Here is a 27,188-nt window from a genome sequence, read left to right on the forward strand (position 1 = left end):
GTAACTCTTCAGTGAACTTTAGTTCAGAAAAACTTCAGAGGAAACAAGCTGAACCCAACAGATATAATGTATCAAAACATTTTCTCCTCTCTGGTGTTTAAATTGCTTGAGAAACAACTATGAAGCTTAAATTGCAAAGGAAGATGGTAGACTGCAAAGAAGTTTTAATTCTAGCTAAACAAGTACATTTTGGGAAAGGCTTCACTCAACACATCTGCACCAAATTTTGACGGTGGTGGAGGAGGAGGAATGCTGTTGAAAACCGGCAAAAATACTGGTCCACTTGAGTGAGGGCAGGGAGTACTGCCCTTATGATTTAGCCTTGGTGACGAATCATTCCCAAATCCAATGGACTGTGTGATGTGAGGTCACTACGCTGATGGGCAGGAAGAGAGGTCTGTTTAAAAGGTGCCAAGGCCACAGATCAGCGAAAGCAGCAGCTGCAAACAGTAGGTGAAATATAAGCTGGGGGGGCAGTGTTTTGATCCTTCTCTGACCCCTCCATTTTGATTTGTGAGTGACAACCTGACGCAGCTCGGGTTAAGCTTCCACAGAACCTCACACCCCTCTGTGCTGGAGACAACAAACCCACATTCTCCTGGAGCAACAAATCCAAAATGCCCCAATTAGACCATTGCAAGAATCATCTTCTGTTTCTTCTTTCTCTTCCTTTTTTTCTCCTCAAATCGGTCAGTAGCATCAGCAAAAAAAGTCACTTCATCTTTGGCTTCTATTTCTTTCTTTAGGAACTGCAGGCCGGCCATATTAAATCCCAGCACATCCTATAGACAGAACATAAGTAGACCTACGTAAGAAGCAGGAAGAGGGCAGACGTGGAATGCTTTTGCCATCACTTGCCAACTTCAGTGGTTCTTTCCCTACTGTTCTAATACCAAACTATGTCAGAGACAGTGGGCAGGATTCAGCTAATGAACCCTGTCAGCTGAAGTCCCTGCAAGGACTTCCATTTGTGTGATGAGGCTTCCCCTCTCCTCCTCCCCCCACAAAATTGGCTCGGAGTGAGAACACTTCCAGAAAAGTGCATGGAAGGAGAGGGGGTCATTCTGTCTGGGAAGTCGAAAATCTTGCTCTGATAGAACCATCAGCATAGCACAGTGTTCATTTCCTCAGTAATCTTCACAGCTACCCAAGAAAATATTCCAACTTTATCCTCCTTTAACTGCAGGTGGGCCCCTAAATCTGGAAAAAGTAATAGGCTAGCAAGGCTGAAGTGGGATTTCCCAGCTCACATGCTTAATCCTGCTTTGTTACAAGAGATGCACATGTTACTGTCACAACGCAGATACTCCTGAAACAGCCTTCACAACCAGTGCTTGCTAAAATTATTCATCCCAATCACACTGATAGTTTTTCTGTGTTCCTGGCAGAGGGAAAGGTGTGGATTGTGATGGAAACCCAGTCTACAGCAAATACATTCAATCGGTGGTCCTCACCACCACCATCACAAGCCTCCCTGCTTCTCTCCATCTGAGCGAACCATGGAAGCAGTAGTTGTGCTAATGGTGTCCTGGGGAAATTCCTTGCAAACGTCCCAGCCAAGGCAAAGACCGCTTGCCACAGAGGCCTTTTGCAGCAATGTCCCCAACACAACCATATGCTCCGACCCCACGATTAAGCTCATCACATTGCTAGCATAGCTGAACAGACCCAAGAAACTAAATAGGAAAATGGTACAAGATTAATCTGTAATGATGCAATTATTATTATAATAAATGTAAATCTCAAATACTAAGATTCATAATTAGAGGTTTATGGCACTGTATGTGTGATAACCAGAATTTACTTGCTGTCCCACGCCATTACTGACACCACCGGAAGAGGGATCAAGAGGCAGTGCGGCTTGGGCAAAGCAGATGGACACCCAAAATTTGCCCCCTTTACATACACTACCCATAGATTGTGTAAATCTCCCATAGGTGCACACTTACTTACCCTCACTTGGCTGACTTTAGAGATGGTGGTTTTCTTCAGGTCCTCCATCACCTTAACAAGAAGCTGATTGGTTGTGATCCGTCCAAAGTGTATCCTAGGGATGGAGTGGGGAGTGAACCCAAAATTCACTGTCAGACTGCCAAGTTTTGGTTTCCAGACTAATCTACTGTATACGATCTACTCTTTTCTGGCCTCCTGGTTGATTAAGAGGTGCCCAGAGCGTCAGTGAGGTGTTTCACACTCTTACAAAGGATTGACAAGATGACACCCTTCAATCTGAAGTGTTTCATGTTGGTAAAGTAAAACAGAAAGTGGAGGGCAGTCATTTTTCTATTGAATTATCATGTTAATTAAGGGGGGGGGGTTTCATTGTTGCAGTGTTGGATCTCAGTGTATTTGATCATGGTAAAAAACAGATTCCCCCAAAGAGAAGAGATTAGGAGAAGCAACAAGGAGACCACTGAGAGAAATAGGGTGGGGGAAGAAGCAAACAGACACCCACCACAAAGCAAGAACATACAACCAGAAAGGAAAAGGGGTTAAAAACAAGCACAGAGCCACCCAGAGAGAAAGAACACACACACTTTCCATTTCTTTTTGGTCAGACCACTCTCCCCCCCTCCTCTTTTCTCTCTCTGCTTTCCCTCCTGGTCACTCTGCTTTCTACCTTGGCGCCAGGCTCAACCTACAAAACTAGACATTTGAAAGAGGAAGTGGGAGTGAGCAACATGTCTTCCATTTCCTTTCTCAACTCTGTAGTTTTCCAGGCAGAATCTGCTCCCTTCCCACTTCCAAGGAGAGGAGAAACTCCTGGCAAAGTAGGCAGGAGAGGAGTGCAAAGGCTTCTTATGGGTGCCAGGAGAGCTATTAACAGATGCTGTTGCACTCAGAGGCACCATGTTGTAGACGCCAGGTTTGATGATTAAGTGACATATTTGATGGAGAAATACAGAACTTATGAAAGACCCTTTAAGCTTTCTGGGCATTCTCCTAAGGCTATCATTATGCCTCAATTTGCAGGGGAGTGGGAAGAAAACGGAGAGGTAGCAGAGCAATTCACACTGGTCTGGTTTTGCCAAGACCAGACCTAAACAGAGACTATGTCTTCTCCCTATACAAGGGTTGAATAGAATTAAGGAACGTGCTGCTGTTTGGCAACTCAGTTTACTGTCCAGCTGGAAATTACTATTTGAAATAAGTGATAGAGAAAGCCACTTAAAAGACAGCTCTGCCTGAGGGATTGAAGAGGCAATGGTTTGTCAACACTTGCCTATTAATAAAGTTAATGTCACTGGAAGCATTGAGAAAGCCTGTGCTTTAAGAATAAAAGGAAGTCTCTATGGTACCATAGAGCTCATTCACCTTTTGGTCAGAACCATTCAAGGTGCAGGGCTTGACATGACCAGCTTCAAAGCCAGGAAGCTTCCCTGCACTCTTTTCAGCTGTGGGGTTTACCTGAGAAGGAACAGGAGAGCTCGGCATAGCAGTTCCACCTCTGAACCCAACTGGAGGTGTTGATTGAAGAGCTCAAGGAGGTCGGGCACATATGAAAAGGGCAGCACCAGCAGAGATTCCTCCAATTCACTGTGACAAAGAGAGGAGAGTAAGGCATCCTCCCACCCCAGGCGTCAAGTAGGGCTGGGCAATTTCAGGTTTCAACATTTCAATGTAACACCAGCTAAACATCGCCATACAATGATACATCACGATGCTGAAAAGGAAGGCGCATCGGCCCAGGCCCTGCAAGGCACTCGGGTGAAACTGCCATCGCCCCCACCACCACTGGCACCCAGCACAAGGAGGAAGGAGACAGTCCGCCTGCTCGACCGGAGGAGGAAGGTAAGGTGTCAGCTGGCTGCCCACCCCCACCCGCGAGATGTTGGATTCTCAAGCCTTTATCAGAGGAAACTGGCCACTCTCCAGGCACCCGGCTTGAGCTCCTTGTTGACCTCCCCGTCTGCGTCTCCCGGCAGGATACAAGCTAGGTCACTATCGGCGATCCTCCTCAAGCGTGAGAAGAACACACCACTCTTCCCTCCTCCCTGCCTCCCCCAGGGAGGGGAAAGAGATAGACAGAAATGTATTTACGTGGCTTTATTTCTGTCTTTGCAGCAGTACAGAGAAACGCGTCTGCTCTCTTCAGACACCAAACAGCAGAGAGACAAACTCCACCTCCTGTACTTCCTGTACAGGTCAAATGACACTCTGAGCTAACATCCGGTGCTCAGCACAGTGAATAGACTGCCCCTTTGTTCTCACGGTACAGTCCCAAACATTCACATCCTGTTTTGCTTTCCAGCCAGCTGCAGCTCGTAGTCGCATTGCTCCTTTTCCGTAACACGATATACCACTGGGTCAAAATACTATGGCAATCTGACCCTCAAACCGATCCTGGATGACATATCAATACGTCGCCCAGGCCTAGCATCAAGCTATAATAGCAAGCCCTTATCAGTGGGGTGCCTCTAACACAGGGACACCCAACTTTTCATACCAAGTGAGCCACAAGAGTACTTTGACACTGAACCCATGGGCTGCACACTGCCTTGTCATGCAGAAGGGGGAAGCGCTGGGCTTTGGGAAGGAGGCATGAGGCTCTGGCAGTGTCCCAGAGTCCTCCCACCTCCTTCCCAAAGCTGGGGAAGTGCCAACGAGGCTTTGGGAAGGAGTTGGGAGAACTTTAGGGTGCTGCCAGAGTCCTCATGCCTCCTTCCCAAAGTCCAGCACCTCACTTGCCTGGCTTTGGGGAGGTAGTGTGAGGGTTGGGGGGGTTGTCAAATGTTTTCGAGGGCTGCCAAAAAAAGGACTTGAGGGAGCACTTGGACTGCACGTTGGACCACCCTTCTCTAGCACAAAGGTGGCAGGGCAACAGATTCTGCCAAATCAAAGCAAGGTCTTTTTCAACAGTCACTTGGCACTGTTACTGCCTGCTTTCCCAGGAAGGAACTTCATGTGACCGATCAGCAAAGCAGGGATCATCTGGATGGAATGAGGCTTAAATGTCAACTCTTGCAATTTCTAGCCACAGCTCCGCCAGGACACAAACTTCCCGCCATTCCATAACAAGACTTGCTGCAGAAAGTTCGCTAATCGTTTTGCAAAGAAGTTGTAAGCAATGTTAAATAGACTCACAAGTGCCAACCTCACAGTGCCTGTTTCCCAATGGGAAAGGACCAGAGCTCAGTGGTAGATCCTTTGCTTTGCACACAGGTTCAGTCCCTGGCAACTCTATGATTCCTGCCTGGATCCTGAAGAACTGCTGCTGGAAGTCAGGGCAGCCAGTACTGAGCTAAGTGACTCAATGGCTGGACTAAGTGCTAGGCAGCTTCCTATGTTCCTAAAGCCTGCACATATGCCTGCCATCTCCAGTCCAAAGCACTCTGGTGGCAGAGTACTGACTTTGGTCCTCACTACGTGTGGCGCTGTGGGTTAAACCACAAATCCTAGGACTTGCCGATCAGAAGGTCAGCGGTTCGAATCCCCGCGACGGGGTGAGCTCCCGTTGCTCGGTCCCTGCTCCTGCCAACCTAGCAGTTCGAAAGCACATCAAAGTGCAAGTAGATAAATAGGTACCACTCCGGCGGGAAGGTAAACGACATTTCCGTGCGCTGCTCTGGTTTGCCAGAAGCAGCTTAGTCATTCTGGCCACATGACCCAGAAGCTGTATGCCAGCTCCCTCGGCCAGTAAAGCGAGATGAGCGCCGCAACCCCAGAGTTGGTCACAACTGGACCTAACGGTCAGGGGTCCCTTTACCTTTACCTACCATGCACTATGAGCACTAAAGAACTTACGACCCCAATAGTCAAGGACTCTGTGTACTGTACATCTCCAGAACCTGCAGATCTTATATTCCAGATTCAAATACTCAACTTCAAATACCTTCTCGCAGCAAGCTGTGTCAATGCACAAAATCACAGAACCGTAAAACTGTAAGGAACCTTGTGGGTCATCTGATCCAACTGCCTGCAATGCAGGAATCTCAACTAGATCATACATGACAGGTGGCCATCCAACCAACCTCTGCTTAAAAACCTCCCAGGAAATAACTCCTTTCATGTTTCATGAATGTGCATACATCCTAAGCCCACACAACTTTGGTGTAACCATCTTATTCCAACCTCAGCTCCTCCTTCAGTCAAACCTATGAGCCATTCACAATACTTTGAAGCAGCTTCCGGGTACTCACCTTGACTTAACCTTCTTGAGGACATCCAGTACGTAAGCAGAAGGCTGCAAGAAAAGGGCAAGAGTGGATTTCATTGCTAGCTGAAATTTTTTATGGAAAAATCTGTATCTCGCAACAATTTCTCTGGCTCTATAAAGAACTCCCACCCCACATCCCACTCAGAGTGTTGAAACCTTTGGCCTGCAAACCAATCTCAATGTCTCAGTTTCTTAAGATAATTATTTTTTATCAAAACAGGCAGCAGCAGGATAATAGACTTAAACTAATCAAAACACTCATAGCCCAACCCATGACAACTCCCCACCTCCCCTCCACACCATCTGGAACACAAGAATACCAGGGAAAGGCAGCTTAACATTCCACATGTCTCAAAATTCCAGAAAGCGGCCACACACTTCACTTACCGAAATATTGCCATATGCCTGGAGAATAGGGTTTACTGGAAGAGGAACCTGCAGAAAGAAAGCAGGTTGCAAGTCAGGCACACGTCTCTCTGTAGAAAGGCATAATGGTTTAAGTAATATTGCTACATTTATTTTATTGAAATGCAGGGGTCTTGGTATGTTATTACGTTTGCCCTTGTTTTGCTTTGTTATTATGAAATTGGTACTATGTTATTGTTTTGCTATGCTATTATAAAGCTCCTTTTGTAGTGTTTGTTTAAAAAGTATTTCTGTTTCCTTTGTTGTAAACCACTTTGAGCATTTTAATTTATTTTTTAGTGGAAAAGCAGCATACATATAAAATGAATAAATGAATTGCACATCACACATCGTAAGATCACCAAACAACTGTGCTACCCTTTTTGATCTCCTTCCCTTTGATTTTTTAAAAGTGTTCTGAGAAAGAAACTGGCACCACACTGTGCTGAACAGAACACAGACCACAACCCCTTCCTACCTCTTTTCCTGCCGCTCTACAGATGGCTTTATGCTGTTCCAGCTTGGCTGTCTCTTCTCTGTACAGCTCAATGGCTTCCATGATCCGTTCAGCCTACAAACACAAAAATGGCACATTAGCAGCGCAACAAAATGAAGGTGCTGTGATAATGCGGAGTAGAAAGTTGAACACCCATTTGATTATGCACAAGAGGGTGGAATAATCAAACACATTTTCACCTGGTGAGACAGCTGAGGCCCAGCCTGTGCACTGTCTCGCCAGAGTGGTTGAACTACGGCAATGCACTCACCTTTGAAGGTGACTCAGAAACTACAGCTAATCCAGAATGCAGCTGCCAGAGTGGGAGCAGCCGCTGGGACCGTGTAGCACCGTGTAGCACCGGCCATAACATTGGTTCCCAGTATGTTTCTAAGCACAATTCAAAGTGTTGGTGCTGACCTTAAAGCCCTAAATAGCTGCCTACATGAAGGAGCATCTCCACCCCCATCGTTCAGCCCGGACACGGAGATCCCACTCCAAGGGTCTTCTGGCAGTTCCCTCACTGCAACAAGTGGAGGTTACAGGGAACCAGGCAGAGGGCCTTCTTGTGCCCGTCCTATGGAATGCCCTCCCACCAGATGCCAAGGAAATCAACTCTTTGACTTTTAGAAGACATCTGAAGGCACCCTTGTATAGTGAAGCTTTTAATGTTTGATATTTTATTGTGTTTTTAATATTTGGGAGCTGCTCAGAATAGCTGGGGCAACCCAGTCAGATGGGCGGCATATCAATAATGAAATTCTTCTTCTTTTGAAGAAGGGGGTGGCAGACTGCTGTAACCTTCCCTGTGCCCATTCCACCTCTCGTGGCTTTAAGTGCCATTGAAACAAGAGGACATGCAAAATGCAGCTGAGAAAGTGCTGCCTTTTCTCCCACAGCTGTAGAACTGCTAGAAAAATAAGTGTGGTGATCATCAAGAGGAGTTCTGCAGAGGTCAGCAACACATCTCTGTCACAGAAGACATGACTTGCATGTTATGGGCAATTTCGATCTCTCACTGAAGAGGTCGCTGAAGGCTAATTCAGTTTAAAAGCTTAAGAGACACATCCTAGCACTAACATGTAACCCGAGCTTTAAACAGAACACTCCAAGCTAGAGAGTCAGAAAGTCATCTTTTTTCCCTAACGAGTGCCCCGCATTAAGGAACCTGGAGGGTCAAACTTACTGCCTTGACAGTTTCGATGGTCTTCTTTCCTGCTAACCCAGCCTCTCCCTGAGTCTCCCCAGGAACCTGAAAAGAAACAAAACAAAATGGTGTCACAGCCTCTGAAACATCATGGTGGACAAAGCAGTTTTATCTCCAGTTTGCCTCAGAACAGTTGCATTGGTCTGTGTTTGAATTTGAATGGTAACAGAACAGGAACGGTTAACCTGTCGCAGTTTTCAGTGCAAAGCCAAGCTGGTGCAAAACGTATTGCTTTGCTTTCCTTCGGACCCCATCAGTGAGGCCGAGAGGGGTGGTCTTGATATCTGGGCAGCCCAGGACCTCCATACCCACTGCCCAGGCTTGTGCCCCAGGGAGGGCACCTCAGTGCTGCTAATGCAGCAAAAGCAACACGGGAGGCAGCATTTACAAGTTACTGGTTGTAGCAACCACAGCAGATGCTGTGATTCTTCAATGGTTTGACTTCACCCCCCAAAGTGTCTCTCAAGACAGACAGATGCCAACAACAACAACACAATGCCAATATGTCTCCCTGCTTCATTAGAAGGGAAGAAATTATGAACCAAGTGACATGAGGCATATAAAACAACAACAGGTCTGCTGTGGTAAAATTTTGAGCTGCTGTTGCTTCCAGACTGAAGTGGGTGCTGAGGGTTACTGCTGAGGGTTACTACTAAGGGCAATTCTCTCGTTTTATTTTACAAGATTTGTATACTGCTTAGTTGACAAAGACCACCTAAACAGTTTACATTTTGCTCTTTTGTTTATGTTCTTCCACTACAGAAATACCAGAATGTTGTTGCACTGAAGAATAGCTGACCCTGTCTGGGCAATGCTGAATTCTGTTAAATGCATATTCATTTTCTTGCCTATTCCATCAACTGAACTGTTGGATTAACAACTAATATCTATTTAATTTGTTTAGAAATGTTAAGATCTTGCTTAGAATCAAATATAGGGTTTTAGTTAACTATTATTCAGAGTAGACCCACTGAAGTTTTTGGACCTGAGTAAAAGTTAGTTGAATACACTCCTCAGAAAATCTTCAAGCAGTTGGCTTTCCAGCATACCTGCTTCTTGGGATCTGAAATAATCATGGCGGTTCCCTCACTGCGAGAAGCCAAGTTACAGGGAACCAGGCAGAGGGCCTTCTCGGTGGTGGCGCCCACCCTGTGGAATGCCCTCCCACCAGATGTCAAAGAGAACAACTACCACCAGACTTTTAGAAGACATCTTAAAGCAGCCCTGTTTAGGGAAGCTTTTAATGTTTGTTGTATCACAGTATTTTAATATTCTGTTGGAAGGCGCCCAGAGTGGCTGGGGAAGCCCAGCCAGATGGGCAGGGTATAAATAATAAATTGTTGTTGTTGTTGTTTCCGGTGGGAAACTGCTCCCCTGCCTCACTCAAGCAGGAGGAGAGCAACATGACATGGTCCAGAAAAGGGTGTGCAGGAAGCTTGCTTTTCCCCTCCCCTGGGACTGCAAAGCTAGGGGAGGCACATTCTGGCCTTTACCATCTAGTAGGGGCCAACCGAAGGCTGCACTACCTGCCTCCCTGGAAAAACATCAACTTGGTCCAATCCATCATTCAACGAAGAAGCAGCTACTCCAATGCTTGTGTTCCTTCTGTATTACAATTGTGAGCCTGCAAGCAAGGGCTGTCTACTATGTGTGCAGTGATGCTCAGAACATTTCTGGCGCTTTGTAAGTGGTAAGCCAAAATGCATATGATGGTTTTCTGGAAAGCAGATTAAGTGAAAATTCTGGCACAAACTAGAACTGAATGTTATTTTAATTACCAGAGCAAGTGTTCAAGTTATCTCCAAGCTCAATCTAATCGGTAACCCAAAACATGCATTTGAAATGTCACGCACAAACACAGTCAAGAAATGTGAGCTGACATATTTTACATCCCCCAATGCACTGAAATGTGTGCTTTCCATTGTAGCTGGAGAATCACATCTTGAGACTCCCAGGAAACTCCACTGCTTGACTTGGGAGCAAGAACATTACTCACCACGGGCTGGTCCTCCTTTGCTACACTGTCTTCATACTCCATTTCTCTTTGCTGCAGAGGAAAATAATTCGGTTTGTCAGCATTAGCAAGCACTAAAACACACCTGCTTCAAATTCAGAATACCTGAAGCAGCACATTTCCCAGTACATATCTCCTTCCCATGGTCCTTTTACGTCAAAAGTAACTTAAAAAAAAAACAAACCTTGGAAAGAATGCCACAAAATATGGACACACAAATTTAGTTATTTTTAAAAGGAAAAGATGCACAAGAACTGGAATCTGGATCCCTTTTAAGATTAAGAGTGGATACCAAAGGTACCCTCTTACGCAGGATGGCATTTCTTACCATCTCTCTCTCCTCCTCCAGAACAATGGGCTCCCTTGTCCTTTCCCAGAGACGCAACGATTTGTCATGAGAAGAGGAGACGAGAAAGTCTCCGTTGGGACTGAGCGCCAAACACCACACTTCCTGGTGATGCCCCTGGAAATCAGAGATGCAGATAGTGAGGAGTGAAAGGGGAGAGACCATTCTGCATGATGTCTGGCAATCCACAGAAGCGACCACTGCTTCCAGATTGGCAAATGCACACGTCTCCTATTTTACCTCCAGGGTTTGGATATGCTCAAACTTATCAGCATCCCACTGCTTAATCTTGCGATCCTTCCCTGCTGTAAAGAAGAGGTGGGACTTGGGTACAAACTGAAGAAACATCACACTAAAGAGAACAAGAGAAAGATATGGCGTATCAGATCACTACCATTTCCAACACAACATTCATTAAACATTTCTACATTTCTCAGAGGTTATTTAGAAAGGGGGAAAGATACATGCAGGTATGACTTCAGTTGCCACTTCCTTCCATTCTCCTGTCCTTATTCCTTCCCTCTGGAGTCTGTGGCTTCCATTCCAGAATCCCAGGTGCTTTTAAAAGAAACACTAGCAGTCATTAAAAGAAACACTAGCAGCACTCAAGGAGAGCCAAGAAGTATCTGCTGCTGTCATCAGAAGCCCCATCAGCACCACTGATGCAACATTATGTCGCATTCAACTTAAAATGATAGGAGCACCAGGGATTTCTCCAGTGAGATGATATTCAATGTTAGTCATCCTGAGAGTAGACTTACTGAAATCAGTGGTTCTGTTCCAAGCATGACTTAACTAGCTATCATCAGTATTTTCCTTGAACTGTTTTCATGGGTTTTGTGAACAGAAAGGGCTAGCAAGTTGTGTGATGTCTTGAAGGGAAACAAAAGCTCAGGGCTAAAATATTGCGGCTTCTCTTTCCTACAAAAACTCAGATCCCAAGACACATAGACACAAGCAGCGAACGCCTGCCCTGCAACCCTGGTCCCTTAAGTACCACAAGTGCAAATCCACAATAAGAAAACCCACACCGTACAGCATGATCAACTCATAGAAACATGTTTAATATTCCTAAACTGGGAAACCAATGAATGGCGACAGAACTGTGCAGCGGAGACCCTGTGACCTGCCCTTCCACTGAGGTGTCTGATGCCAAAGTTAAGGGGATGGAAAGAAGCATTCTGCAGGCTCCAGACTAGAAGATTCAGCAAGGCCAATTTAACCGGCATTCTAGCCTAGAGCTTGCAGAATGCAGCCCCGTATGTTGGACTCCACAGAGGCTATGACAATTGTGAACTTAAGCACCAGAGAAACCTAGTTTTGGGGGCGGGGAGAAATGCTACACCAGGGGCATCTAGGTGGCCTTTGATATCTGCCCACCTGTCGTCATGGGCAAAGAGAGACTTGTGGCAATCTCCAAAGTCCAAGCCCCAGATCTTCACGTTCCTGTCAGCAGAGCCAGTTGCAATTAATGCCCCATCCTATAACAAAAAAAAATGAAAGAAAAGGGAACTCAGTTGTGGATGTGAGAGCATGATTACCCCCAGCTTCCATTTATTGTCCTGTCAAGTAACACACACTTTTTTGGATCAGAACAAGATCTTGTGTTATGCTTCAAGGAAAGTGAAGCAAATTAATTTCTTAGCTCTCAACATCAGGCAGCCAACTCTAGGTGTCTTATTTCAGTGCACCTAATATGGGTATCCCTACCAGCAGTTAGGCAAGCAGCACTCAGACTCCAAGAAGCTCTGTGTTATCCTCTGATTTTAATTACACCAGCCATTTATGCCCCATGGAATGTTCCAATAGACAAGCACTTTGTTATTCCAATCAGTGCACATAACTTTCAAAAGTTAAAAGAACGACAATCTCATGTTGCTGTACACTGCCAGAGAAGGTGAATCAGCCTCTCCCCATTACTCAACTCTCTCACTGAAAACAGAATTTGAGAACTACAGTTACATTGCCCAGATTCTACATGTCTACACACCAAAGTAGGTATGGACACAGCTTTGGGCTGCCTTCAAGCTAACCACTGGGGGAGAAAGAGCTCCTCAACATAACGAGGCTACAACTTCTTGCCTTCATTCCACTCATGCCATTCTATGGTCTGTATTGAATTATGAGACTAGCATGAAGCAGCACAGAGAAGATTTACAACTGGGGGGGGGGGATGTGCATTTGTCATGGAGAAGAACTGCAATATGCAGTTCCATCACTGAACAATGCCAAAATCTCCAACAAATGGCATACTCACATAGGAGATATCCATGCACAGCACGGGCAACTTGTGTCCATAGAGAGACAAAAAGAACTGGAAAGCAAGAAGACGACATGTATATCAGCTAGTTACAGGTTTCTTTATTTAATGGCATAAATTTTATATACGTCACTTGATTGTAAACAACAAACAAACAAAAAATTCAAAGCAATGTATGAAAAGTGTGCAGAAGTGTGGAAGAACCTTGCCCTTTCCACCATCCTCTCACAACCAAAAGCTGAAAGCTTTGTTCATCTATCCCAATATTTTCTGCTTTTGAGTGGCAACTTGCCAAAGTCTCAATGTTGATCACATCACATCCGTTTAAATGAAGTTGGCAGCCTTAGACCATGGGGCCTTGTACATTCAAAGCGTACATTCCACTACTTTGGACCCTCCTCTTTATTACACACTCACATGGGGAGTTCTGCATCCCTATTTGCAGAATACTGAAAAATAATGGACTTGCCAAGATCTCTCAATGAAAACATGTAAGATGAGGGAACCAAAAGGCCATCACAGCAAGCGGCAACTGCTTCTCAGAGTTTTGGACCTGAATTTCCAAAGATAGTGCTTACCTTGAGCGTATCAGTGTAGAATATTTTCACAGTGCAGTCCAGTAAGGAGACAGCCAAAAGCTTTTGGTTGGGGCTGTACCGTACACAGAGCACATCTTCATCCAGTTGCAAGATGCGTGTCTGCTTCACAGAAAGCCTAGGAAAGCAGAAAACTGATGGAACTGGTATTGCACAGCAAATTCAGAAAGCTTTGTTAGATGTGCATTGCAAGTTCTTAGGCAAGGAGACCCCAAACTTCGGTGTTTAGTGCCTATTCAGAGGTTCGCCATACACCCACCCTTTCCCCCACATTCTCCCAGGGAGGAGAAACTTATGGTGGGAAGCAGATGTCAGCAGATGGGAAGACAATGTTGTGCTGTATTTTTGAGGGAACTGTACCCTCCCAAGAGAGAGAGGACAAAATGTGGAGTTCAGATGTGCTTTGCTTCCTGAAAAAACACCCTCACCTCTTTTGGACACTGTCCTTATCCTTCACCAGTTCAAACTCCCAGAACTTGACACATTTATCCGCGCCTCCTGTAACAAAGCCACGCTGATGGGAAAGGAAAATTCAGATTTATTTCATCAAATGTTATGGATCACTTCCCACTACAAAAAGTATCAATGCGATTTACAATGAAAATAAAAACTATAAAAATACAAAAGCATATTAAAAACATAATCAAAATACATGATAGCACTAATTGTTGAGATCTTTTGATAAAGGGTGGTATATAAATATAATAATAATAATAGACAATAATGAGCATCCTTAGATGTGGTACCACTAAAATAATTAAATTTATTGGTCACTTTTTTACCATGGTAACTTAAAGGGAAACAAACACATACATTACAGCTGGCATAAAAGCAAAATGAAGAAAATGTTAAAAGACAATCCTGTTTTTAAAAGGATTAAAACATCCCACCCACTCAAGACCACAGATAATTAAGAGTCAAAGTCCTGGCAGAAAAGAAATGTTTTCGCCTGGCACCTAGAGCTATGTATTGATGACGCCAAGCAAGCCTCCCTGAGGAGAGCAATCCACAAGCGGGGAGCGACCAATGAAAATTTCCATTATTTTGTTGCTACCCTCTGGACTGCCAAAGAGGGGCCTCAGATGACAATCACATGGCCTGAGTCTGTTCATATGGTGAGAAATTAGAAAGTGTGCTTTAATTACCTGGTCTGAAGAAGGACATATGGACCACAAACCCCCATCATGAGCATCAATGGTCTCCAATAAAATCCCGGAAGCCAGATCAAATAGCTGCAGCTTCCCTGTCTAAAGCAGTAATAAAGCCAGATCATTAGTTACAGAGATGATTCCAAATTCTACAGAAGGTAACTCATTATAGCCTCCAAGTGTGAGAAAGGAGGAAAGTGGGGTGGTCAGGCAGATTCAATTGCATCTGTCTAGAATAGAATCCCATTTTGAGCAGTGACCCAACAGCAGCTTAGCAGCTTAATTTGCAATCCTGTAAAGCAGGTGGGCATTCTTGATTTGGGGTTGAAGGGGGCTGAGGCTGAGAAAGAAAGGTGTGTCTAATGAGTTTACGGTTGAGGCAAGATTCAAACAGGGCACTTGCTGATTTGTAACTCTCTCTTAGCAACAACGATTTTCACTGCTATTGATTTTTCAATAATTACACCCAAGGGAGATGCCGGTGAAGAAATAGAGACGTTACACCATGGGTAGGCAAACTAAGGCACAGGGGCCGGATCCGGCCCAATCGCCTTCTAAATCCGGCCCGCGGACGGTCCAGGAATCAGCGTGTTTTTGCATGAGTAGAATGTGTCCTTTTATTTAAAATGTTTCTCTGGGTTATTTGTGGGGCATAGGAATTTGTTCATTTCTTTTTTCAAAATATAGTCCGGCCCCCCACAAGGTCTGAGGGACAGTGGACCGGCCCCCTGCTGAAAAGGTTTGCTGACCCCTGCATTACACTCTGGCCAAAACAAAAGACAGTTCCTTGTCAAGTCCCAGGTGCAGGAGAAAGGCAGTAATATCAGGGAAATCTCTTGGGTTTCATTTTTCACTCACAGCTATGCTCTTAGCACACTCATATGGTTAAAGGTATAGATGAAGAATTCAAAACTCATTAAAGTCAAAGACAACCAGGAGCAGTTTAACACATCCACAGTCTGAGTAGGTATGGTAATATAAATTCTTCCTTATAACTCTGCAATTTTCTTCCAAGTCACCTGAAGTATAACTCCATGTTTGAAAAACATGGTGTTATAATGGCTGTGGTCAAAGTTGGCCATGTAAGAGAAAACATTCCTAGCCACAGGCCTTCAAACAAATCCATAAATCTCATCACCTGAGCCTATTTTCTCCCATGTCTTCAGAGTAATTTGGAAAACACATAGAGGTATACTTCCCTACTGCTCCGAGGCTTATCTAGCCAAAGCAATATACTGAAAATCAGGTATTAGGTGTACAATTAGGATTTTTTTCTCAGATTGTAGACCTAGGACAAACACTAAATTGCATCTCCCTTTAGGACTCCATTTGTTGAGGAGCTATGCCTCCAGGAATAACATTCCACGTGGTTCTAAGTTACACATACTGAACTTCCTCTAAAGATGATACCTGAAACATGCGGGGGATTGTTCAGGTTCAGAAGGTACAGAAATTTACCTTGGTTCCTATAATGACCTGCCGATCTCCGGGAACGAAGAGTGAACAAAGTGCATATTCACATGCCATGGTCCGGATACATTGTAAGGTAGACCTGGGATTAGAAATGGCACATGAAAGATACACAGAGAGAAGGAAGAATCAGGGGAAGACCCAGTAAAATCGGAAACACAAGACATTCCTGACATACATGTGAACGAATGGGTGATGTTGCAGGGAGGAAGGGAGATACTATGAATGAATGGGTGGTGTGGGTGAGAGAGAATGAATGGAAAAGGAATGCCAAGAGAGCAGAACCGAATATGCAGGCCCCCATCACTTTCTTTCAAGGGACTATGGCCCTCCGTTTCAAAAAGCTTAACCACAAGGAAGACTTGTGCCAAATTAGTTTAGTGACTGGCACAACCCCAAGTTTTTAGCTTCATCTGTGGCTACAAGAAGATACCAAAAGATCAATGGCAAAAAAGAAAGGCTTCTTCCTAAACTCAATGTGTAACCATCTGAATATACAGTATATCTAAAGTTAAGATGTTTAATGCTTCCTGTAAACATTTTACTGCAACTAGTTTCTCCTCCAATGGTCAGAGACATTTCATACCTGTTCCAAATCTTAACTGATTCAGCAGCAGCAGAGAGAATGGCAATGTTGTCCGAGCTAAATGCCAGGGTTCTGACATCACTGCGGTGACCACCAATAGTTATTTTGGACACTTGTAGAACTTGGGGTATCTGCGCTCTTGGGTTCAGGCTGTAAGATTCGATTATGTTGTTCTGGAGCATTACAGTGGCTTTCAGCTCCCCTTTTGGGCTGAGTATCAAGTCAAAAGACCTGTTTAATAAAATAATCATCTTTGTTAGAAAACATCAGGTAGCAGATAAAAGAGTTGAGGGGGCTAAGCACAATGGTATAGCTTTAAAAACACAAGTTCAGAACGTCCCTTTCTCTTGTAGTTCTGGTCAAGTGGCACCCCTCCCGCACATCAATTCCCTTTTCTTGGTCCCCATCCCTTCTACACTGTGCAAATTCCTTGTCTTGACCTCCAACCCTCCACTGCCAGGTCTGTCCCAGCCCATTTTCCACAGGTGAAACCTGACAAGGTGCACAACTCTCCTCATCCAGCTCTATCACTCTCAGCGGCCAAAATTCTCTTATTTGTTTAAATAGCTCCTCCACCTTTTGTGCCTTACTACCTAGAATTCTCCCAGACATTTGCTTCATGCCACCTGTTTCCCAATCCCTCAAAATCTACACCGGAAGAAACACACAAGCTTAAAAAAAAAGCTCACGTACATGTAACTATACTTGCTCACATTTATCCTTTATAACCCTTGACTTCTCTAAGCTCTCTCCTTTCCCTCTCTCGTCTCTTTTACTGTTAATTGCTCTGGGATTTGTGTGGTGGGGATTTGAACCCTGGTCTCCCAGGTCATAGTTCAACACTCTAACCATTACACCACACTAGCTCTCTTTAAGAGCATCAAAATTATGAACAACACCCTTAAATGCCTTGAACTCACTTGATTTTGGAAGAAGTTTTGATGTTAGTGAGCCGCTGAATCTTGTCTTGTAGGCTGCACTCCACAATGATATCACATTCTTCCTCTTCCACACCTGACCTCTTCCTAGGAAAAACCAGAATAATGAGACAAATGTTAAACTCAACCTCAGCTAGAGTCAGAAAATAAGAGCAAAAAATGCACATAAACAGGATAATGTCATGCTAGTGACAACTGGCAGCTCTTGAGCCAAACTCAGCCTCAACTAACTCCAAAGTGCCTCTTCCCTTTGTTCTCCTGAAACTGCTTAGGTGGAATTTACTTGCTCTTCTCAATCTCTCCCACTATCCGATATATTTCAGCAAATTGGAGACTTCCCACCTCTGCCAAATCCTGTACTACTAAACAGTTATCTGCTTTGTTTTGTGCTGCGCTAAGAGGGCAGAAGAGCGCTGCATTGCTGAGATTTCCCATGAAATCCCCAAAGCTCCATCTCAAGGTGGCTAAGTAGATTAAAGGTCTTGTAACACAGCTGGGCCAGGCAGAGTATTATGCAGCTGTGTTGCACCATCAAAACTGACAAGGCCTCCTTCCACACACAAGTCTTAAGGGGAAGGATTAAAGAAGGCATTTTAAAAGGCAGTAGATTAGAACTTTATTTTACCAAGCCTCTCAGCAACATGCAAAATAAATTCAGAAGACATCTTAAGGCAGCCCTGTTCAGGGAAGTTTTTAACGTGTGATATTTTACTGTATTTCTGTTTTCTATGGAAGCCGCCCAGAGTGGCTGGGGAGGCCCAGCCAGATGGGCGGGATATAAATAATAAATTATTATTAATTATTATTATAAACTGTAAATTTGTATGTTATACACACCATTATTCTAATTGCAAGTGTTGGATTTATCACAGATTATGAAGCTACATTCAAAACCCTTTGCATAGGATAGGACACTTCCATCCTGACATGAATCAAGCTCTTTATTGGTTTCTCAGCAAAGAAAAATAAAATGTATTGGCAATATGAATTTACTTGGCTTGTTTCCTTGCTTTCTTCATCTTCCTCTCAATTTTCTTGCGAACCTCTTGTTCGCTAAGGACATAAAACACTTCCAGGACAGAGTCCGTTCCCTTGGAAAATGATAAAAAAGTCAGTTGCAGGGGTCTCTGAACCAGAAATCTCTATAGAAAAGTGCTCAAAGAAAGGTAGGAACACCCCCCCCCCCGTTAGTTCCAAAAGCTAGTAACATACATGGCAAGCGAGAATCCGCCCTGTGCGGTCGGTAGCAAGACTAACAACTCGGTCCCTTCCTTCCCGCATGACAGAACCAGCTTTCACGCATCTCAGGATGTGCTAAAAAGAAACAAAAAGAATTGAAAACAACAATAGTGCAATTTTTCCCCAAAAAATACGTCACCAAAAGCGTACACCAGAAGAGAATAGTAATTCAGAACAGTATTGCAAATAATTGGTACTAATACACCATAAACGGCTTCTTTCAAGAGGACTCCTAAAAGCACTGCTGGTCTGGAAGTCAAACATTCTTCCAGATACATAAGCTTATCAAGAGATCTTCAACCTAGCACTGCAGCCCAAGGTAAGTACACCATAAGAATGGATTCCCAGACTCTCCTTCCACAGTATAGTTTGACTGCCTCCAACTACAGCAAAAGCAGCCAAGGGTCAGCGGCCAATTACAGAGCAGATATCTCAGAATTGTGGGTCCAGGAACAGTCAAGGCTCTTTAAAGCAGATCAGCTTCGGCAATGAATCTGAGGATGCACAGAATGACTTTTTAATGCAAGGAGGAACCAACGTTCTGACACAGATCCTGCATCAACTTGCCAATGCATTAAAGGAAAGCATTTCTATGGAACAAAGATTACTGCTAAAAAAAGGGGGGGAGCAGGTGGTCTTGTTTGGGGAAGAGCAGGAGAGAGGAGACTGAACACCCTCACCCACATCGTAAGAAATCCTTAGGGCACCAGATGAATATGGTTTGAATCCAACCTGACTGTCCATCACAATTGTGTATTCTGCCCTTCGGAGTTTTTAGTTTTCTTTTATACGGACCCATGTGCACAAATAACACAGAAAACGTACCCAGTGATAACTAAGAGCACATTCACCCTTTGTATGCATTTAAGATAGGGACATTTTAACAGATTTTACATATGTTGAAGAAGACTCATGAATGTTGTATCCCTAAGAACACAAGCAGAAAACTACCTCATCCTCCGTCTCATCCTGATCTTCTGTCCTATCCTCTTCAGAAGATCCTCCAGTGTGGTCTGCAAGCCCTTTGCTTCTCTTGTACTCTGGCTCACTTGGGTCTGGTTCCTGTTTATGGTGCCAAAATTAGTAAAATACATTTAGAATAACGACAGGGCCTCACTCTCTAACTTCCATTTTCCCTCTTGCAAGCCAATTCTTCATTCCCTTAACATTTTAACAGGTGCAGAATGGAAGATATGCTCACACTTGAAAGCCAAAGGACAGGCAAGTGCTTGACAACTGAATTAGTGAAACAACTAAAACTGAGCATTGGGGCAATTAGGCATAAAGCATGCTGAACAGACAGTGACTTCCAACAGTGCTGTGCCCACTGAAAACAGAAAGCGAGTCCCTGTTATTATTTAACTTCTCAGAGATTCACCTTTTGGCCAGCCAGTGCAATCCAATAGCTAGCTTCGTACTGCATGCGGCCTAACCCAATGAAGCAACAGGAAGGAAATGGGAGGAACCATGGGGTGGCCGAGTAATCTCTGAGGCACCTCCAATTGCTCCCATATTGTAACGGAGTGTAGGAGGAACTATAGATGACTGCTTCACAACCCAATTATAGTCACAGATTCCACATATAATTCCTGCAGCTTTGCATCTACAAAGCTTTATTGTCCAAATAAAGGCAAGGAAGTGACTTTTTCCTCAAAAGGCCACTGTTAGAACTTCCTAGGCCACTTTTAATACAAGACCGGCAGCAGTATATTCAAAGGACTAATGTCACAAGGCACAGGAAAATTATTATTATTTGTTTACATTTATGTCCCACTCTTCTGCAAAGTGTTCATGGAGGCAACCAGCGAAATGGAATACAAATAAAGGAATCGTATAAATTCCATAAAAACAAGCAGATACAAATGTTACGATGCAAGTGTTATGCTCTTACCTCCTGGAAATAGCAGATGTCCCATGCCCGCAATTCGCTGTCAGCAGAACCGGTGATAAGCAGCTTTTCGTCAGAAACTATAGCTAATCCCCACACCTAAATGAGAACATGCCAAAGGGCTTCATTATCTTTAATTAGGATCGGCCCCCTCATTAACAGCAATAAATAAGCAATTCAAAGCCAATTTGGATTCCTTGTATTCGTAGGATAAATATGTAACTAGAGCTACTAAATGAAAATGGGCCACTTTTTGAGAAGTAGAAAAGGGGTCCTGTAAAGCTCTGGAACTGCCCTTTCTTACAGAATTCAACCATCCCAGAAAATCTTCTGGACCCCAAAAGGGAAGGAATGTTTTGTAGATGGCGACCCCCCCCCCCAGCACCATGCCTTTCCTGGTCCCTACATAATGGAGTTTGTGCCTGGCCTCCAGTGCTGCACCTTCTTTTTGATCAGGGTTCGTTGCCCTGCCTAGCAGGGTCACTGTACCACTAAATGTCTCCTTCCTCCTTGCTGCTGGCAATGACTAACCCCCCCCCCCATATTAGCTGGTTATTCTGCAATGTGTATGTATGTGGAAAGAACCACTATGGGCTTTTAGAGACAGAAACAGCACAGCAATGAAGCTGCACCTTGGAGTAGACCTTGGAGTAGACAGGAGCTAACTGGGTGAGGACTCCTTCCACTTTGGCAGTCGGGGGGGGGTGTCTATGGAAGCAAAATTTGAATTGGCCCTTTCTACTGGAGAAAGGGGAAGACAGCCACACAAGAGATACTGTCCCCTTGCTAAAGGAGGACAGATTAATTAGTACCGCTTTACCTAAGAGATACTAAATGAAAATATCCTACAGCACACACCATCACAGGTAGAAGCCAAAAGTTCTGTGCAAGACAAACACCTGTAAAATTGGTTGGAACATTCATTCATTCATTCATTGAATATACCCGGAGGTCTAAGGCGGCTCACAGAACAAAACCACAAAACACATAATCAAAATAAAAACAGCAACCCAATAACACCCCCTTCCAACATCCTACTACACACTTTCTGGTTCACTGACTATTGCAACAGCATGCTTTCCTGTATGTCAGAGAAACAAAATGAAACATTTGTACAACAAAATTTGTAGACTGGACCACTAGGATACATCTTGTCAAACTACACATTTTAAATGAAACGGGGAGGGAAAGGATAGAACTGTGTGAATCCTGAGATTGCCATACTTGCCTTTTTATTTATCACTGATTTTATCACACATATAATAAATGCAATACCTCTCCTTAAAGATGAATTAACAATAGAAGCAAATTATGAACTACAAGGGGAGCCAGTTTATCGAGATATGTAAATTCAATTCAAAGGTGGTATTCTTCCTACGGACAGTGTATCCAAGAGACATATGATACATCTCTCAGTTGAATTAAGGATATGCTCATAAGCACACATTTAGCTGGGAATAAATTCCACAGTTACTTGGAAAGTAAGTTCAATGAGGCTAGCTTCTGAATTAAAGCATAACTGGACTTGTTTTCTAACCTGTCTATGATCAAACACACAGCTAGAGAAAGAGGGAAACAACAACAGTCATGACTTATTCTGCATAATCTTGTTATATGAACTTCTGCATCCTATTTACCTCAGTACGGTGCCCAACCAATGTTTTGAAGCAGTGTTGTGTATCCAGGTCCCACCATTTCACCAGGGTGTCTTTTCCACTTTCAAAAAAAAAAGATAGACAATGAATGGCAACAGTTTCACCCTGCTTAAACTACAGTGGTAGTGGTACCTCGGGTTAAGAACTTAATTCGTTCCGGAGGTCCGTTCTTAACAAGCAACTGTTCTTAACCTGAGGTACCACTTTATAGCTAATGGGGCCTCCCACTCCTGCTGCTGCGCTGCTGTGCAATTTCTGTTCTCATCCTGAAGCAAAGTTCTTAACCCGAGGTACTATTTCTGGGTTAGCGGAGTCTGTAACCTGAAGCATCTGTAACCCAAGGTACCACTGTATTAGGTTAATATTAAGCACTCTGGGTCAAGCAGTTCTGTCGTGGCTGCCATATGTCTACAGAGTTATCAGTCACAGTGTGTGAACTGAGAGTTTCAAAGGTCAGCATAAACATGCATTACAAAGTGGAAAAACTAGAAAACAGGGCCATGTACAGCTTAACTTAGATGAAGCACACGATTCTTTCCTTGGAGGTTTTAAAGCAGAGGTTGGATGGCCATCTGTCATAGATGCTTTAATTGAGATTCCTTCATTTCAGGGGTTGGACTAGATGACCCTAGAATTCTATGATTCCCATCTGAGAAACAACCCCTCTTAACTATCCCTTCAGAACATATTTTAGCAGGTTTGCCTGATGTATTCTTAACTGAGCACCTTTACCTGGAAACCAGGATATTCTTCTCCTTCAAAAGGACCACCTGTGTAACGGCATCTTTGTGGCCCTTCAGCCGGTACAAACCACTCTCATTGATCACATCCCAAATGATGACATCTGTGTCCTAGAAGGAGAATTAAACTACTGCCTTAGCCATGCTCACTATAAACCAAATTGAGCAAGGGATTCAAGGTATCAAAAACAAGCAAATACCAACCTACAATTAACCTCACTGTATTACCTCACCCTTGTCCTCACGTTTTAAACCACAAAAATATTAACAGGCTAGATACTTGATATTTTTATGGCCTTCTTTCTTCATTGTATCACCTTTTCATGGCCCTCAAAGCAATTTACAATGAAACAGAAATTATCAATCATGATAATGATGTTCTGAAGATTCAGGGATGTTATGTTCAACCAAGACACCAGACCTCATCCACTACATGCCACATACCTAAATTTGAACCGCATTATCATCAATCAGTTGACACAATTTAGTTCCATCTATTACCCACCAGTTATCCAAAGAATTTCTAACCTTTGATCCTGAAGCCAGTCTTCCTCCCAGCTCATCATACCTCAGGGCAGTAACGGCAGCCTTATGACCATTGAAAGTAACATTTCCTTCACCACTTAGGAGACTGAATACATGGATTGATCCATCCTCATATCCAACAGCCAAGTGAAGACCATCTGGGGATGGGCAAAGAGCAGTCACCTCCTGCTTTTGGCCCTGAAGGATGAGAACCTGCAAGGTGAATTACAAGAGACCATTGTCATATGGTGTGGCACAGCTACGCTCACCTAGAAAAGGCTGGAAGGGCACATCTTTTAATTAAATATATGTTGCAAGCCTTAGGACTCATAACACAGATTTGTTAACTACTGTTAACCATCATATACTCAGAGCAATTTAAAGTGCAGGGGTTCCCCCAAGTCTGCTAATACCTTATTAAAAATCAATGTTGCTGCTATTTTGACTATATACTCCACACTAAGAGGAATACATTCTGTATTAACAAATAAATAAAGGGGCAGAAACTGCTAGCAAGAAAGAGATTACCACCGAAAGTGCTCTAAGAGACACTGCTATAATATCAACTCTTAAGCTTAATTCAAGTATTTCTATGCAATATGGATAAGCAGAGTTCTATCCAGTGTAGGGAATGGCAATAGAAATGCCAAAAGGGAATACTGTGCCACAGCAAACAAAAATACATTATTATACATGAAATGCAAGAAACGTGACATCTTGGGCTACTGCACATCCGTCTCAAATGCTAAGAAAGTTGCTCACCTTCTCTCCCTTCCGAGTATCCCAGATGAAAACATGCTCACAGGCCGGCACTGCTACATAACGACCTTTTTCGCCCCGCAGCGTCACATAGACAATATTGCCTTTTTGGCTGGCAACCACTCCAAAAAGGGCAGCGCCCGAGTAACGTAGATATTGCTTGGTAAGCCCCATGGAGAGGTTCGCAGGTCTTTGCAGAATCCAGTCTGGACAAGAAGGGGAGGAGGCAAATGTTAATTCTGAAGCAGAAATGCAGAAAATAAGTATTGGCTCTTAGGCAATGGCTGTTTTTCTTCCATCTCTTAAGAATTAGCATAGAAACATTACTTTCCATGGTATTTGCAGCATTTCCTGCTATTTTTAATGGAAGACTTGGATGTATGCTTTTAGCACTGCCTTTAAGATACATCTGTGCAGATGTTATCTACACATACAGTTCAGGTCCATTGGAACTAAACAATTTCAATTTCCCGGGAAATTGCCAAAGAATAGTTCAGTTGGTAGAGCATGAGACTCTTAATCTCGGGGTCCTGAGTCTGAGCCCTACGTTGGGTAAAAGATACCTGCATTGCTGGGGGTTGGACTAGATGACCCTTGTGGCCCCGTCCAACTCTACAATTCTAATCAGGCAGGTAAACGATGTAAATTAGCAACACCTTACTCAAAGTATGTGACCTGGAGAGCCAGTAGCCCTGCTCACATGCTACTTGCATGCAGGGCACATGTGTACTGATGGTGGAGCTGGGACACACTTTCAGCCCCATCCTCGCTGTCAGGTCTTCTTCCTGCAGCATCCATATTCAGCGTGGCTGTCCACAGACGTATTCCAGTGCACGGACCCCAATTCAGGTACAGTGGTACCTCAGGTTACATACACTTCAGGTTACATACGCTTCAGGTTATACAGACTCTGCTAACCCAGAAATAGTGCTTCAGGTTAAGAACTTTGCTTCAGGATGAGAACAGAAATTGTGTTCCGGTGGTGCAGCGGTGGCAGGAGGCCCCATTAGCTAAAGTGGTGCTTCAGGTTAAGAACCGTTTCAGGTTAAGTACAGACCTCCGGAACGAATTAAGTACTTAACCCGAGGTACCACTGTGCAGGGCTCTGCCGCCAATTGTTTGTTGTTGTTGTTTAGTTGTGTCTGCCTCTTCGTGACCCCCTGGACCAGAGCACGCCAGGCACTCCTGTCTTCCACTGCCTCCCTCATGCTGGTAGCTTCGAGAACACTGTCCCACCATCTCGTCCTCTGTCGTCCCCTTCTTGTGCCCTCCATCTTTCCCAACATCAGGGTCTTTTCCAGGGAGTCTTCTCTTCTCATGAGGTGGCCAAAGTCTTGGAGCCTCAGCTTCAGGATCTGTCCTTCCAGGGAGCACTCGGGGCTGATTTCCTTCAGAATGGAGAGGTTTGATCTTTTTGCAGTCCATGGGACTCTCAAGAGTCTCCTCCAGCACCAGAATTCAAAAGCATCCATTTTTTGGCGATCAGCCTTCTTGATGGTCCAGCTCTCACTTCCATACATCACTGCTGGGAAAACCATAGATTGAACTATACGCACCTTTGTTGGCAAGGTGATGCCTCTGCTTTTTACGGACTCCCTACACTTGAGTAGCTACTCACGAGTTACAATTTCTCAGCAAACACGCAAAGAGGAGAGGGTGACAACTAAAGCCCCCCGTGCTCTACCGTCCGCACGGATACGCCCTCTACGCAGGAAACGAGAGAAATGCACTCTGCACTGGGTCAGAGACACTCTCTTCCTTTCCTTCCTTGGGGAGCTCTGACCCAACACCCCTAACCGCTTCCCCGCTCGCTGGCCGGACCCACCGTCAGCTGCGGCTTTATTTCCCCCCGGCTTCTGCGCAGCACGTGCTCCTCATCACGGGGCTCCAAGTTCCGGGAGCGACTGACCATCTGATGGAACCGGAAGGGGAGGGACGAAGCGTCAACCGGAAAAGGAAGCCGCTCAAAACTGCGACGAGATAAGAAGACTTTGTAAAAAGTATAGAGACACCCCCTGACGTCGTTGCCTGCATGGGCAGCTTCCGGGTTCAAAACAGTCTTTTCTCCCAAGTCAGTCAATAAGTCAATTTTTTTTGGGGGGGGGACCGGCTTCCAGCTGCTTTCCAGATGTCTTCTACCAGGATTTGGACTGTGCCCTGCCAGGCTGCTGTGGGGGACAAGCTGCCCTTCCAGGGGGCCATTATGGGCTGTACGAGGGGAGGCCGTGGCTTTTTTTGGGGGGGGCACAAATTAGGCAAGTCCGATAAAGAAGGGATACAAAAAAGGGAGGCGTGAGGAAGTCAGGAAAATAGCTCAACTAAAGAGGAGTTGTAAAAGAGAGAGTTTTGTTCTTTTTTTCCTTTTTAAGTGTTTTTTTTACTTTTTGTGTTTAATGTTTGTATTTTGGCTTTGTATTTTTCTGTTTTTGAATCTTATTTTTTTTTCTTCTGTTTTTGTATTTTTTCTTTGAACTTCTTTACTGAGAAAATTTAATAAAATATTTATTAAAAAAAACAACACAAATTAGGCAAGTCCGAGAGGAACCCTGTGGTGGGGGGGGTAGAATTCAGGACAAGTAATAATAATAATAATAATAATAATAATAATAATAATAATAATACATTTTAATTTATACCCCTCCCTCCCCAGCCAAGGCCGGCGAACAACCAATAATAAAAATAGTCATAAAGTCCTCCTTGAAGGAGCAGGCCAGTCAAACTCGCACCCCGCCCCCATTTTGAACTCGAAAGCGACCCCT

At 44.2% G+C, this 27,188-nt stretch overlaps 1 protein-coding gene across 1 annotated transcript; it reads right to left on the reverse strand.

Annotated features, from left to right (window-relative positions):
* Positions 1-142: 142 nt before the first annotated feature.
* WDR3 (WD repeat domain 3) lies at positions 143-26,545 on the reverse strand. The gene is made up of 27 exons (XM_082206054.1): positions 26,255-26,545; positions 24,433-24,635; positions 23,674-23,883; positions 23,138-23,256; positions 22,388-22,466; positions 20,754-20,849; positions 19,814-19,924; positions 18,836-18,937; positions 18,617-18,714; positions 17,606-17,710; positions 16,686-16,916; positions 16,088-16,181; positions 14,627-14,728; positions 13,910-13,995; positions 13,464-13,599; positions 12,883-12,939; positions 12,006-12,106; positions 10,866-10,977; positions 10,608-10,742; positions 10,262-10,312; positions 8,245-8,310; positions 7,041-7,133; positions 6,545-6,592; positions 6,141-6,184; positions 3,409-3,537; positions 1,954-2,047; positions 143-782 (listed from the first exon to the last, which is right to left on the reverse strand). The coding sequence occupies exons 2-27, from the start codon at positions 24,601-24,603 to the stop codon at positions 627-629; spliced, it is 2,826 nt and encodes a 941-aa protein (XP_082062180.1). The 5' UTR covers positions 24,604-24,635; positions 26,255-26,545; the 3' UTR covers positions 143-626.
* Between the last annotated feature and the right edge of the window lie 643 nt (positions 26,546-27,188).

The sequence above is a fragment of the Podarcis vaucheri genome, assembly GCF_965113315.1.
Source record: "Podarcis vaucheri genome assembly, chromosome: 17".
In the NCBI taxonomy this organism is placed as follows: Eukaryota; Metazoa; Chordata; class Lepidosauria; order Squamata; family Lacertidae; genus Podarcis; species Podarcis vaucheri.